General features: G+C 41.6%; 1 protein-coding gene across 4 annotated transcripts; it reads left to right on the top strand.

The window, feature by feature from the left end:
- The first annotated feature begins 167 nt into the window (after positions 1 to 167).
- Positions 168 to 9,591, top strand: abtb1 (ankyrin repeat and BTB (POZ) domain containing 1). Of its 4 annotated transcripts, none has more exons than XM_035756848.2 (12): positions 168 to 186; positions 1,739 to 1,801; positions 1,904 to 1,959; positions 3,883 to 4,027; positions 4,232 to 4,391; positions 4,774 to 4,819; positions 5,228 to 5,344; positions 5,443 to 5,555; positions 5,799 to 5,897; positions 6,038 to 6,205; positions 6,308 to 6,508; positions 6,592 to 9,591. In XM_035756848.2, the coding sequence occupies exons 4-12, from the start codon at positions 3,924 to 3,926 to the stop codon at positions 6,796 to 6,798; spliced, it is 1,215 nt and encodes a 404-aa protein (XP_035612741.1). In that variant the 5' UTR covers positions 168 to 186; positions 1,739 to 1,801; positions 1,904 to 1,959; positions 3,883 to 3,923; the 3' UTR covers positions 6,799 to 9,591. The 4 variants fall into 4 exon arrangements, with proteins under 4 accessions (XP_035612741.1, XP_035612737.1, XP_035612738.1 ...); XM_035756844.2 differs by lacking the exon at positions 168 to 186 and adding an exon at positions 310 to 511; XM_035756845.2 differs by lacking the exon at positions 168 to 186 and adding an exon at positions 839 to 1,093.
- Positions 9,592 to 15,751: the final 6,160 nt, after the last annotated feature.

The following is a 15,751-nucleotide window of genomic DNA, read 5'->3' as shown; positions in this document are numbered from 1 at the left end:
GCTTGAACACACCCAGATACTTTTTCATCGCCCCAATCGTTAGAGTAAGGACAGTGGAGGCTGCTGGGGGGAGGACGGCTCATAATAATGGCCGGAACGGGGAAAATGGAATTGCATTATACCATTCCGCTCCAGCCATTACCACAAGCCAGTCCTGCTCAATTAAGGTGCCACAACATCCTATGGGTAAGGATCGCTGAGGTATAATAAAAACTGAGTCCAAGATGTCCGCTCGTTGTTTTCAACGTAATCTACTCATGTTCGCATACCGAATCATGGACCATCTATATCCGGGTTGCATCCGGTTTATACTGACCAACATGCAAATCGGAACTAGGAAATTTTTACATTTACGACTTGCTAACTGGTTGTAGTTATACACCTGCCATGTTCAATCAGTTAGCAAGTCGAACATTTCAGAGTTTTCTATTCCGACTTTTCATATTAACATGGCAACAGGGAGCAGCACCATCAGCAACAATGCCTTATGGTCATCATCCAAAAACATGCTGTGAGTAATGGGGGTACGGTCTCTGCAACAATTATTTGAATAATTCAATGGATGTTTTGTGGACTAAAGTGATGGCTAAAAGTGTCTTATTAGGAATTTTCTAATCTGCCTTCTCTATGAGGCCGTGTATGGAAATAAGCTTTATGGGCCGTGTCAGTACCGAAATTAAACTGTAGGAGCAGTCGAAACTGTGCTTCAAAACGAACTCTGGCCCCTTGGTAAGGATTATGGGTGTGATACTAATCTGATCCTAGACCCGTGGTTTAGTCAACCTATCAGAGAAGAGGGCATCAAGAAAATAAGGAAGTAAATGTCATCTCACTCCACCTTCTCTGGTCATGTGACTATATAAACCGCAAAACAACACGGGTGATCGAAATATAAGTCTGTAAATAGTTGTCCTGCAAGAAAGAACTTGCTAGCAAGATAAATTGTTTACACTTTACAGGAAATTATAACTGGATCCACACCTGTCTAACAGGCAGGCCGTTTCAATGCATTACAGAGAACCGAAAACGCTGCGGAGATGGACGCGTACGATTTGTTTACAAGTTGCAGAAAGGGCGACATTTCCAGAGTTAGGTAAATGGAGTCTGTGGAATAGAAATGCGTAGTTCGCAGCAACGGGATGAGGATATCTAGCTTGTTTAGCTATAAAAAAAAGACAACCTTGTGGTCAGTAGTAGTGTTACAAATATTTAGCAAATTTGTCAGTGAGCTAACGTTAGTGCCTATGTTAGCATACGCTATGCTATTTGCGTTGGTATGTTGAAGTCTGGTCCTTTGAAGTCATGCCAGTGGCGATATTGTGTTTGTGTGTTTTGGTATTACTAGGTTCAATTTATGTGCATGAAAGCAGGTTTAGCTAGAAACTATAAACACAACTCTTGTTTATTCTGCGCACATATCTGGCAACTTCCAACCTGGAAACTTTTCATCTTGACCGATATGCAAATTTGAAGTAGGTTGCTTTCCATACTCTTCTATCTATTAGTGAAGAGTGCAATAAAAAACTATATTCCTCAAAAGTGGGCTATATGGTGTTAATGTATGTTAAATCAAACAAGGTAGTTTGTCAGTCTAGAATTTGGAATACAGTTAGGATTGTACTGTTTGTATGGAATGCGAACATGTGGAGACCAGCATTAAGATGAAGACCCGTTTCTGCCATAACCCGTCTTATTAACTGCCTGTATTGACCTCTTGACCTTCCATTTTCCTGTCAAGGTATCTTGTTGAACAGAGAGACGTGGACCTCAATGTAAGAGACAAATGGGACAGCACCCCATTGTAAGTACGGAGTTAATATTGCAGAATATAACCTGCACACAATATATTTGACAAGATCATTGTTAAGAATGTAATGTAACTTAACAATGTATTCTTCCACAGGTACTATTCTTGCCTCTGTGGCCATGAGGAGCTCGTCCAGTACCTGTTGGCTAATGGTAAAAGCTGGAATTTGCCCCAAGGGTCAAAGCACATTATTCTAAAATGGATTAAATTGTTTTCCCCCTTCAATCTACACACAATATCCCATATTGATGAAAAACAGGTTTAGACATTTTTTTAAATGGATTAAACTGAATATAACATTTGCATAAGTATTCAGGCCCTTTACTCAGTACTTTGAAGCACCTTTGATAGTGATTACAGCCTCAAGTCTTCTTGGGTATGTCACTACAACCTTTGCACACCTGTATTTGGGGAGTTTCTACCATTCTTCCCTGCAGATGATCTCAACCTCTGTCAGGTTGGATGGGGAGTGTCGCTGCACAGCCATTAAGGTCTCTCCTGAGATGTTTGATTGGGTTCAAGTCCGGGCTCTGGCTGGGCCACTCAAGGACATTGAGACTTGTCCCGAAGCCACTCCTGCATTGTCTTGGCTGTGTGCTTAGGGTCGATGTTCTGTTGGAAGGTGAACCTTTGCCCCAGTCTGAGGTCCTGAGCACTCTGGAGCAGGTTTTCATCAAGGATCTCTGTACTTTTCTCCGTTCATCTTACCCTCGATCCGGACTAGTCTCCCAGTCCCTGCCGCTGAAAACATCCCCACAGCATGATGCTGCCACCACCATGCATTAAAGATGGTGCCAGGTTTTCTCCAGATGTGATACTTGGCATTAAGGCCAAAGAGTTCAATCTTGGTTTCATCATACCAGAGAATCTTGTTTCTCATTGTCTGAGAGTCCTTTAGGTGCCTTTTGGCAAAGTCCAAGTGGGCTGTCATGTGCCTTACTGAGGAGTGGCTTCCGTCTGGTCACTCTACCATAAAGGCATGATTGGTGGAGTGCTGCAGCGATGGTTGTCTTCAGGAAGGTTCTCTCATCTCCACATCGTGTTGTTGGTCACCTCCCTGACCAAGGCCCTTTTTTAATTTGATCTTTATTTAACTAGGCAAGTCAGTTAAGAACACATTTTTCTTTTCATTGACGGCCTAGGAACAGTGGGTTAACTGCCTTGTTCAGGGGCAGAATGACATTTGAACCTTATCAGCTCTGGGATTTGATCTTGCAACCTTTCAGTTACTAGTCCAACGCTCTAACCACTAGGCTACCTGCTCCCCTGATTGCTCAGTTTGGCCAGGCGGCCAGCTCTAAGAACGGTCTTGGTGCTTCCAATCTTCTTCCATTTCAGAATGATAGAGGCCACTGTGTTCTTGGGGACCTTCAATGCTGCAGAAATGTTTTGGTACCCTTCCCCACATCTGGTGCCTTGACACAATCCCGTTTAGGCACTCTACAGACAATTCCTTCAACCTCATGGCTTGGTTTTTGCTCTTACATACACTGTCTAGTGTGGGACCTTTATATAGACAGGTGTGTGCCTTTCCAAATCATGTCCAATCAATTGAAATTACCACAGGTGGACTCCAATCAAGTTAATAATAATAATAATATATGCCATTTAGCAGACGCTTTTATCCAAAGCGACTTACAGTCATGTGTGCATACATTCTACGTATGGGTGGTCCCGGGAATTGAACCCACTACCCTGGCGTTACAAGCGCCATGCTCTACCAACTGAGCTACAGTTCTAGGAACATCTCAAGGATGATTAGGGAAACAGGTGCCCCTGAGCTCGATCTCATAGCAAATAGTTAGAATAATTATGTAAATAAGCTATTTCATTTTTATATTTTTTTATATACATTTGCAACAACAACAAAAAAATCTGTTTTTCGCTTTGTCATTATGGGGTATTGTGTGTAGTGAGGAAAAATAATTATTTAAACTAATTTAAAATAAGGCTGTAAAGTAATAACATTTTGAAAAAGTCAAGGGGTCTGAATGCTTTCCAAATGCACCGTTAACCTATATGCAATTAATTGTGTCTTGGAGGTGACCTGTACACTGTTCCATTTGGGCTTTCAGGAGCAAAGTGTGAAGCCAACACATTTGATGGAGAGCGATGCATGTATGGGTCTCTGAGTGACTCCATCCGACGTCTCCTAAAAGAGTACAAGTGCATCACAGCCCAAGCCATGCAGAGGGACTATTATGACCACTTCCTTCTCACGTAAGGCACTGTAACGCTACAATGCATCTTAACTGCATCATAATATTTTATAGCCGTTAGCTTTGTGTTTTCCTCATTTGGTGTTGCCTGTACTTCTGTTTGTCTGCTTATATTATACAGAAGCAGTGAAACTCTTAACATCAACACTCATTTGGCCCTGCTTTCTCCCTGTCCTCCCCTTCTGTCTGTGCTGTCTGTATCTAGGTTACTGGAGCAAGGCCAGTATAGTGACGTCAAGTTCCTGGTTCACGGTGAGACATTTCAGGCTCACCGCTGTGTGCTGAGCGCTCGCTCAGAGTACTTCACAGCCATGTTTGAAACCAAATGGAAAGGAAAGAACTTGATCCCCCTCAAACACCCTTTGGTAGGTGTTGTGTTACACCACCTTTTTCAGATAAGCATGACAGCAATACGTTGGATTGGACGAGGGGGGTGTAGCAGCTATATTTGAGGTTATTGATAGAAAATGTGTTTACTTTACTTTATAATATGCTATTTACCTTGTTATTGTGTTAGGAGTCATTACAACAAGCACAATTGCAAACCATTTAATACAGGGATTATATGAAGTATGTACTAAAAATATTGTTTCAGTAAGAATTTCTGTGGAAACAAACTCAATCAGGGCTGTATGCATAAATGCTACCAAAACATTCACTGGGCCAAAAGGGAATCTAAAGTAACAGTGTAAACACAGTAAAAGATCCATATGAATTAAGAAGAAAACATGTTTCACCCTGTTTCAGATCAACCCAGCAGCCTTTGGTGCCATCCTGCAGTATTTTTACACTGGTGGGTTTCTCTTGGTTGAGGTGTATAACTAGATATATGAATGCAGAATTAGGCTAAGATCACGAATTAACATAATGGAAGTTGACATATCAGACATGTTGACATTTTAATTAAGATTAGGCAAACGTGCCGTATGTAAAATGGCATTTTGCATTCAAAGATGTCTAAGTATGTCATAGTCATCCCAGTGATTGTAAAGGATGCCTGATTGATTGATGACTGATATGTATGTTTCGATCCAGTCAGAAGATTAGGGTATTTTCAGTCTTTCTTTAAAGAGGTGATGATATGGCATCCATAAAGTCTAACATGACTGCATCGTAAAGAGCCAGGATACACTGTCTTTCAAAGCTGTGTAGCCTACATTTAGTGTTACAAAGCTATGAGCTAACCGGCTTTCGCTTCCAGGTCGTATGGACATTGATGTGAGCCACGTGGAGGACTGCAAGCGGCTGGCCAAACAGTGCAAAATGGGCGACCTTATTGATGAGTTGGAGAGCAAGTGTAAACAGGTGTATGAGTTTGGTACGCTCCTGCTTCTTAAATCTCCTGAAATTAGGCCTACACGTTTACATTGTTACATGGTGTCTCACCTGTCTCTCTGTGTCTGCCTCCATGCATAGTCTCCAATAAACCAGGGACCTGTGTAAAGGTTCTGACCCTGGAGCCTCACAGCTGTCAGCATCAGGAGGAGATGGCTCAACTGGCAGACTGTGCCCTCCCTGCTGAGCTAAAAGTAAGAACATTACAAACTAGCCTGGTCCCACATCGTTTGGGATTTAGCCAACTCTTCTAACTATCATTGTTAGCATGGCAAGAATAGTCCGAGGCGTTGGCTAAAGCACATACCAAACAGATGTGGGACCAGCTAATCATATTAAAGGCTGCCACTTATGATTATCCCTTGATGTAAATAAACCTTTTTGTTCATAATAAGTTCATTGTCTTTGTCATTTTGTTTTGTTTTGTTTTTCTGTAGGTGGGATTTGGCGAGCTTCCATTTGACAGAACTGACAACTTCCCTAGCTACCCTGACATTTGCTTCAGGGTTGAAGGTTATGACTTCCTGTGTCATAAGGTGTGCTCCACATACCTCTAACAAAGTACAAAGATGTATGAGTTAATCGTCAGACTATGATTTTGGAATTAGTCATTATTTATGCATCTCCTCAGTTAATTATTATGGGCTAAAAAGTTGTCTTTATCCCCTCTGGACAGGCATTTTTCTGTGGACGCAGTGACTATTTTAAGGCGCTGCTGCAGGACCACTTCAGTGAGGGAGAGATGATGCAGTCCCAGCCCAGCACCCCAGTCCTCACCATCCACAACATCTCCCACGAGATCTTTATCCGTCTCCTCTATTACGTCTACAGCGACGACACGGAGGTCAGTTCAGACAGAATTCCTGCAGTGATGATATTTCTATGAACTCACCAGTCTTGTCTTTATCTCCTAATGTATTGTACTACTCTCTCTGCCTGGGTCCAGCTGTCCCCAGAGAATGTGTTTGATGTGCTGTGTGTGGCTGATATGTACCTGCTCCCCGGGCTGAAGCGTCTGTGTGGTAAGACGCTGGCCAAGATGCTGTGTGAGGATAACGTGTTGCACATGTGGAAGACAGCCAAGCTCTTCAGACTGTCTCGTCTGGAGGACCAGTGCACGGAGTACATGGCTAAGATCATAGAGCGGGTGAGTGTCTGTCATTCTAGGCTGTGCAAGGATGTTGCTGATGTTGCTGTGTCTCATCTGACCTCTTCCCCTCTCCTCAACAGCTGGTAGAGAAGCCTGAGTTTGCTGACATGATCAAGGAGGATGCTGGGGCGGTGGAGGACCGACACGAGACTGACTCCATCCCTCTGGTGGACGACATCCGCTTCCACATCACCAGCAACGTTCAGACCTTCAGTGCCATTGAGGAGGCCAATGTGAAGCTGGACGCCCTGGATCAGCTGCTCTCCACCATCGGTCTGGAATGCTAATGAGAAGGTGTGGTGGTGTGTTAGGGATAGTACTGGCTAAGCTAGCTGCTAGCCACAACCAGTGGCAAGAAGGACTTGTATTGGACTGTTGAAGGGTATTGGGGGAGACATTAAATAGCTTTCACATTATACACACAAAAAGAGTGTTTATTTCACCAGCAATGGCTTCAAATAGTTTACATGCTTCTGGGCCAGACCAGGTGGTGGGCAAAGCACCTTTTTGCGAATAACGTGAAAGCTGATAATGCAACAATTTGTGTATTGGGTACATTCTAGTATTGACCTGGAATGTCACAAAGACCGAAGTATGTAGGGACTGGAGGCGTCAAGTTGCTATTGAGTATCTAGACAAGGATAGGGTTGCTGAAGAAGTTGAGGATGATGTTGCATTGGAATGAATGAAACACACATACAGAAGCCCATGTGATGAGGATGAAGAGTGAGGAATGGAGTGTGGACTCTGATTGTAATATATACTTTCGTTTGCGGTTTTATTTTGAAGTAATGTCTTTTTCTTGGAACAAAACAGTTGGGGAATGACAAGTCATCTGACCACAAACATTGTAGACCCAATATCACAGAAGATATTACAGTATGTTGGCTTAGAAATGTAGCTATTAAAGAACCTTCGCATTTGTGTGAAAAATACCCAATTATGAAAATCTCTGTTTTTAAACAAAGAGACTCAGAGAAAGAGCAAATATTTTACTTGTGTGATGAATTAGAATAATTATAGAATTCTGAATGACAGCAAATGTTTCCCCTAACATGGACATCACTCTTATTTTTACTTTCAAATTTTCCTGACTGGTAGGAATTTGTTAAACTATGTTTTAGCGGCTTGCTTTTCTTAAGAGGCAAGACATTTTGATTATTTTTCACCTTGCGCTAGAATATTGTAGGCCTAAATGCATGCTGATTACTTTTGTTGTGTATGCATGATTTATCTTTATAGAATGTAGCTTTTTATTTAGGTATTAGGAGAGAGGAAACCATAGCTAGTTACATGGCTATGTTAAATATTGTTTAAATCCAAAAAATAATGAAAAGAAATTCAGCCTCATATGACAATGTATTGAAACGTTTTACTGTTAATTATGAGTAAAGTAAATAATTTGTTTTTCTGATTTAGTTTTGAAAAAATGATGACTGAGTCAAGTAAAGACCCAATAAGAGATCATTTACAAAATTGTATTGTTTTTTTATTTTTAGTTGGCAATAATTTAGAGAACTCATGACACAACTTGTAATCTACTTGATTTGATAACTAGATATTGAATCCTGTCAGTCACATTCATGCAGCAAATGCATTTAGCCTCAATTTGCATGCAGTGTGGGGAAACCACAGTAAGAAGGAAGTGAGTATTTTCACATACAGCAGTCACAATGATCCTCATTTCCTTAAAGCATACTTGCATGTACATGGACAAGCAAACAGACAACTAACCACATTTATTTATTTTGAACTCAATCTAAGTCCCAATATCTCTTGTCTTTAACTATGACATTCCACTGCTATGCATATATCACTTTCAAAATACAAATGTATTTTTCATTGTCAACTTTATCACATATACTACTGGATAAGCATAGGATTGTGCTGTAAATAACATTAACACTTGTACATGCTGAACAGACATACATGTTATTTGTTTGTGAAGCTTGTGTGATTTAAGTTTCTTATGCGGACTGTTCTTTAAGAGGATAACGCACGCTATAGTTAGTAATGATTCCCCATTATATGCACAAAGTAGGATCAATCATTTAGCCAGTCCGCTTTGATAAATATGTAAGGGATAATCAACGAGGGGCTGTGCCTTCTCTGGAAAATAATGAACAAAGTGGAAGGTGTGCAGCCGAGTTCCATTATTTTCCAGAGAACGTATAGAGCCCCGAGTTGATTATCCATTTTATATCATGGCTATAATTTAGCACATTTACCGCTAGAAATGTGTTCAACATCCACTTAGATAGCGATGCAGTTTACTAGCTAGTGACGGTAGTTGCCTTGGTAACCAAACAAACGTGCTAGTTTAACTAACCAAACCATCAGTCGTAGTTTGCTATTATGAAAGTCGAATTCTACAATGCCAATGATGTTTTCAATTCGAATTTTGCTTTCAAAAGCAGCTCAAACATAGCACATGTAAGAATGAACTACAGCCATTAAATTATACCGTGCAAATATACCATGCGTTATAGGGAAATGATGCATGTTCTAGAATGCCCTTCAAGTTAATCCAAAACAAGTATTCAACAATGCCATGGTATAATTAACCAATAAAGCCCGAGGGGGTGTGGTATGTGACCAATATACTACGGTTTAGGGCTGTTCTAATGCATGATGCAACAAGGAGTGCCTGGATACAGCCTTTAGCTGTGGTATATTGGCCATATACCACAAATCCCTGGGGTGACTTGTTGCTATTATAAACTGGTTACAAATGTAATTAGAACAGTGAAAATAAATGTTTTGTCATATCAGTGGTTTACGGTCTGATATACCACGGCTTTCAGCCAATCAGCATTCACAGCTCGAACCACCCGGTTAACAATTGGATATAACTTGTTTTCTCTGGATGTTGACGTGATTGTGTGTGGTAGTAGGATGGTCCATGACAGTGCTTCCAATTTTATTTTATTTTTTTACTCCTGTATTTAGCTTTTATTTGAAACAGAAATGTTTTACAATTGTCACATTGTTAGCAATATTGACTCCACATACTTTTTATTTTAAGTGAAATAATATATTATGGATGAATCTGTCAGTACAATAAGTGAAGAAAAAGTGCATTTCCATTGGTGTTTTTGTTCTTTTTGAAAGTTACTTGTACATATTATTAAACACATTTTTGTTAAAGTCTAAAGATCTGGCCCGCAGGTGATTAAAAAAAAATGTTAGACATACAGTACATTCGGAAAGTATTCAGACCCCTTGACTTTTTCCACAATTTGTTATGTTACAGCCTTATTCTAAAATTGATTAAATTAAACATTTTCCTCAATCTACACACAATACCTCATGAGGACAAAGCAAAAAAAGGGTTTCAGACATTTTTGCAAATGTATAAAACATGTAAAACGTACCTTTATTTACTTAAGTATTCAAACTCTTCGCTATGAGACTCAAAATTGAGCTCATGTGCATCCTGTTTCCATTAATCATCCTTGATGTTTCTACAACCTGATTGGAGTCCACCTGTGGTAAATGTAAGTAATTGGACATGATTTGGAAAGGCACACACTTGTCCATATAAAGGTCCCACAGTTGACAGTGCATGTCAGAGTAAAAACCAAGCCATAAGGTCGAAGGATTTGTCTGTATAACTCCACGACAGCATTGTGTTGAGGCACATATCTGGGGAAGGGTACCAAAAAATATCTGCAGCATTGAAGGTTCCCAAGAACACAGTTGCCTCTGCTTCTTAGTTGGAAGAAGTTTGGAACCACCAAGAAAGATCCTTCCTAGAGCTGGCCACCCAGCCAAACTGCTCAATCGGGGGAGAAGCGCCTTGGTCAGGTAGGTGACCAAGAACCCGATGGTCACTCTGACAGAGCTCCAGAGTTCCTCTGTGGAGATTAGAGAACCTTCCAGAAGGACAAGCATCTCTGCAGCACTCCACCAATCAGGCCTTTATGGTAGAGTGGCCAAACGGAAGCCACGCCCCTGGGAAAGGCATATGGAGTTTGCAAAAGGGCACATAAAGGACTTTCAGACCATAAGGAACAAGACTCTCTGGTCTGATGAAACCAACATTGAAGAATGCCAAGCATCACATCTGGAGGAAACCTGGCACCATCTCTACGGTGAAGCATGGTGACAGCATCATGCTGTGAGGATGTTTTTCAGTGGCAGGGAATGGGAGACTAGTCAGGATGGAGAGAAAGATGAACGGGGAAAAGTACAAAGAGATCCTTGATGAAAACCTGCTCCAGACCGCTCAGGAACTCAGGCTGGGGTGAAGGTTCACCTTCCAACAGGACAACGTAGGAGTGGCTTCGGGACAAGTCTCTGAATGTCCTTGAGTGACCCGAACTTGAACCCGATTTAACATTTCAGGAGAGACCTGAAAATAGCTGTGCAGCGACGCTCCCATCCAACCTGACAGAGCTTGAGAGGACCTGCAGAGATGATTGGGGGAAGCAGGTGTGCGAAGCTTGTAGGTTCATACCCAAGAAGACTCGGGGCTGTAATCCCTACCAAAGGTGCTTCAACAAAGTACCGAGTAAAGGGTCTGAATGCTTATGTAAATGTGATATTTCAGTTTTTGTAATAAATTAGCAACATTTTTAATTTGGGAAATCTCTTCTAAAGTATTCACATGTATAATAGAGAGATGTGATTATAAACAAATATAAGAAAGGTTTTTAAATTATTGTTTTAGTGAAATATTATACCTGTTTGTGCTTTTTTTGCAGTCAATTTGCAGTCTACAAATAATTTGTAATAATGTTTCGGCTGCCTGACCATCTGCTCAAGAAAAAGTTGGCCCCCTGCTGAATCTTTTAGTTGATTATCCCTGTTCTTGAAGATAGAGAATGAAGTGGAATATGAAGTCCTGGTCTGTCAATACTTTCCAACACCCTCAAGGTGGTGCCCTTTCTTCATTCAGATTGTCTCAGTTGCTCATCAGAGATGGAGCCTTTAGGATAGAAGAGTTGTTTGTCAATTGCCAAGACATATTTTTGGGGGGAGGAAAACAGTAATTTAGGGTAAACATACTGATCTAGCATCCTCATACAATAATGCAAACCATTTATCTTGTTACCAAGGCTCTATACTCCTGGCAATGTTTTCTCTCTGGGTGCACAGCCAGGGACTCTCATAGGGTTCTCTGTCTCCAACCCTCATTTTAATCCCAGTTTATCAGAAGCCCACAAAGGTGCGGAGAAGGTCAGGGGAAAGAGGGATGGTTGTGTGTGTGGTGGCATACCAAGGCCAATGTACCCCCTTCCCCCATTGTGTTTTGTGTGTGTGTGTGTGTGTGTTCACAAACAGATTGCCCTTGCCTGCAAGACTCCAGTGTTCTGCCTCCCTTTGTGTATAATCATTCTCATTTGAAAGGGATGCAGAGCTATATGTCACCTTAATGGAGCTCAGTGGTGGCAAAGGTTTTCAGTGGTGGCAGACATAGAATAGGTCAAAGCGCAACAGGGAATAAGTTGTGGGCAACGCTGTTGTAAAAGCATGTTGAAGTGGGGTTCAACCTAAAACTCAACCCATTAGCCAACAAAAACCCTTGGCTGGGTTCCCACACATATTGAAAAGACAAAATAAACAATAATTTGTTACTACCCCAGTGAGTTGTCTTCACAGAGGTTTTATAGTTGTTCCTTAGCAACTCAGGGGTTCTGGGTTTAGAGGTGATGGGAAAGTTCCCTTTCGGAGACTTTTAGACTATAATACTCTGTGACAAGTGAATGTTAACAAGGCTTAAGTGTACCGGGATTGTATAATGCTTTTGTTGTACGCATCAGCAAATTACATGACTCAACCTCATGTATAGATCAAAGTTACGCATACTGTTGCCCTGTGCAGCGCTCAACTTTTCACCCATAGTCTCTCATGTTATTAATCAAGTGGTGAATTATCTCTTTATGTGTCAATTTGTGATGTGCCATTTGAAACCTTTGGTTTATCGTTTTCTTTCTGAGAATAAGGAGGATCCTCGTACTGTAGTTTTCTGCAGGGGCTCTCATTTTCAGCAGGAGTGAAACAATTGCCATGGCAACAGGAAGAGAGAATGGGATGTCTGAAGGAGCAAGAACACAGGGACCACAACAAAATGTCTGCATCATTGCCCTGATATTTCTTATTATAAAGATGATTACTTCTGTACAAATTCTCAGTTATACAGAATATGTTCAATCCAGTGTACTTCATGCCATTTATCATAACAATAGTCACTTATTAAAGTGACTATCTATACATAGTCACTTTAATAACTATACCTACATGTACATATTACCTCAATTACCTCGATTAACCAGTGCCCCCACACATTGACTCTTTACCGGTACTCCCTGTATATAGCCTAGCTATTGTTATTTTACTGCTGTTTAATTATTTGTTACTTTTATTTCTTATTTTTGTAGGTGTTTTTCTTAAAACTGCATTGTTGGTTAATGGCTTGTAAGTAAGCAGTTCACTGTCAGGTCTACTACACCTGTTGTATTCGGCACATGTGACAAATACAATTTGATTTGATTTGATTTTGACACGATTATGCAACAGGATTTACACTATATTAAAGTAATATTTTTTTAATTATTTTTTACCACAATTTGTCATCTTCAAAAAAGCAGGACAACAAGACAATCGTTCCTAAGTAACATCTGACCACAGCCTTGACCCTGCTCTAAAGACATTGTGTTTTTTTCCTAAACAACAGAATTTAGTTTTCCTCAGTGTGGTCATGAATCATGTTGTCCAATTAGAGAAGCAACTGATGCTCTGTCCTCGTGCATCTCCTCCACTGTCTTAAAGGCCGTTTTTGCAAGGACAATTTCCACAGTTTTATGCCCAAAAAACAGGAATAAAAAAGAAAGAACATAGAGGAATCAAGCAGAGGAGAAGATGAGGATTTATTGCCTACCATGAAAAGGGAGAGATGTCAATTGGTGAAATGGGTTGTTGGTTAGTGACTCACAACCCTGACTCACTCAAGAGTTATCTTTCCCGGAGGGCACTAGGAGCAGAGGAGAGAGAGCTTGGCTGAACAAAGTTGAGGGATAAACAGTTCCTTTAACTCCTGTTTCTTCATACAATGTTCTGTTTCGCTTTAGAACAGAACAAACTATTGGCCTATAGTGTGCCGCTGAGGTATTAAAGTTGGATGTGGAAGTAAGGTGCGGTGTGTAATACAATAGGCCCACACTTCTTGGCTTCGCGACATTAAGCAAATCAAAATGTATTTGTCATGTGCCGAATACAACAGGTGTAGACTTTATAGTGAAATGCTCACTTACGAGCCCCTTCCCAACAATGCAGAGTTAAAAAGTATATTGTAACACAATAACATAACAATAACTAGGCTATAAACAAGGAGTACCAGTACCAAGTCAGTGTGCAGAGGTACGAGGTAGTTGAAGTAATATGTACATGTAGGTAGGGGTAAAAGTGACTAGGCAATCAGGATAGATAACAGAGTAGCAGAAGCGTGTGTGTGTGTGTGTGTGTGTGTGTGTGTGTGTGTGTGTGTGTGTGTGCGTGCGTGCGTGCGTGCGTGCGTGCGTGCGTGCGTGCGTGCGTGCGTGCGTGCGCGCGTGCGTGCGTGCGCGCGTGTGCGTGTGTGAATAAAAAGGGGGTCAGTGCACATAGTCTGGGTAGCCATTTGATTAATAACTGTTCAGCAGTCGTATGGCTTTGGGGTAGAAGCTGTTCAGAGTCCTGTTGGGCCCAGACTTGGCGCTCCGGTATTACTTGGGTTGCTGGAGTCTTTGACCATTTTTTGGGCCTTCCTCTGACACTGCCTGGTATAGAGGTCCTGGATGGCAGGGAGCTCGGCCCGTATGTTCAGGGCCATACTCAGTACCCTCTATAGCGCCTTACGGTCGAATGCCAAGCAGTTGCCATACCAAGCAGTGATGCAGCCAGTTAAGAGGCTTTCAATAGTGCAGCTGTATAACTTTTTAAGGATCTGAGGGCTTATGCCAAATCTTTACAGCCTCAAAACTGTGTTGGTTTGTTTGAACCATGATAGGTCCTTAGTGATGTGGATACAGAGGAACTTGAAACTCTCGACCTGCTCCACTACAGCCCCGTCGATGTGAAAGGAGAGGTGTGCTCGGCCCTCCGTTTCTTGTAGTCCACAATCAGCTCCTTTGTCTTGCTGACATTGAGGGAGAGGTTGTTGTCCCGGCACCACACTGCCATGCCTCTGACATCCTCCCTATATACTGTCTCATCGACATTCTGGGTTAGCCCTATGTGGTTTTGGTTGCAATAACAGAATCTACCCCTTGACAACAGTGCCAGAAAACGTTCACTGGTGGAAATTTACTACCGCTCTCTTTCTCTCATGTCTGCAGTCCCTCCTCAGAACAGTACGTGGGAGAAGAGAGATGTGTTTTTTTTAGTTCAGCTACATTTCTTCACTCTTAAGCAATATATATTTTGTGACTTCAGTTGCCATGGCTTGTGTTTGTAGGACATGCAGTGCTGTTCCATACAGTACATAGTCTACCATCTGTCTGCTTTGTGTGCCACGGAACAGCTCTGCTAGTTTTAACATACATGTAACACACAATTTGTTTATATGGAAACTTCAATAGATACCAAACAGATGCACAGTGCTGCCGATGGTCCTGGAGTTAAATATGGTAGGGTTAGTGAAGCAGCATATGTGTTGGACATGAAAAGCAGACTTCAGAGCATTACGAGTAACACTGCTGTCCCTGTAGCAAATGGCTGGGATACAGCTGTCAATGTGTTTAATCTGAGTACAATTATGTGTTCAGTAAAGACAGCATTACAGTATAAACTAGAGTAAAGGACATAAAGAACATCCTGGCCTGTGTTCTTGTCTTGGTGTTTGTCTGTCCTCCCAGGAGACAAAGGGACAGACCGCTGCTGTCACTGCCAATGTCCTAATTTTCTATTAGTTACGGATTACCACCAAAGAGAAAGAGTGGTAAGCCCCCATACTTAGCCAGAGACTGACCTGGAAATCTCTCTCTCTCTCTTTCTTTACTCTGTCCCTCACCCTCTCTCTCTTTCTCCCTCTCTCTTTCTTTACTCTGTCCCTCACCCTCTCTCTCTTTCACTCTCTCTCTTTCTTCAGTCTGTCCCTCACCCTCTCGCTCTCCCTCTCTTTTTTTACTGTCCCTCATGTCTCTCCTTTCTCTTTCCCTTTGCTCTGTCCCTCTCTGGTTCAGTCTCTGTCTCTCTGTTTGATTACTCTTGCTGTCTATCTCCCACCTATCTCTTGCTGTCTATCTGCCACCTATCTCT

The sequence above is a fragment of the Oncorhynchus keta genome, chromosome 27, assembly GCF_023373465.1.
Source record: "Oncorhynchus keta strain PuntledgeMale-10-30-2019 chromosome 27, Oket_V2, whole genome shotgun sequence".
Classification (NCBI taxonomy): domain Eukaryota; kingdom Metazoa; phylum Chordata; class Actinopteri; order Salmoniformes; family Salmonidae; genus Oncorhynchus; species Oncorhynchus keta.
The sequence above is the reverse complement of the archived record's forward strand: the minus strand, read 5'-3'. Positions and strand labels throughout refer to the sequence as shown.

Bases quoted from the DNA above. Each gene is read 5' to 3' on its own strand.
- abtb1 (XM_035756844.2), top strand. From the start codon at position 450: ATGGCAACAGGGAGCAGCACCATCAGCAACAATGCCTTATGGTCATCA. The intron at 5,345-5,442 runs GTACGCTCCTGC...CTCCATGCATAG, and splicing joins TAAACAGGTGTATGAGTTTG to TCTCCAATAAACCAGGGACC. The intron at 5,556-5,798 runs GTAAGAACATTA...GTTTTTCTGTAG, and splicing joins CCCTCCCTGCTGAGCTAAAA to GTGGGATTTGGCGAGCTTCC.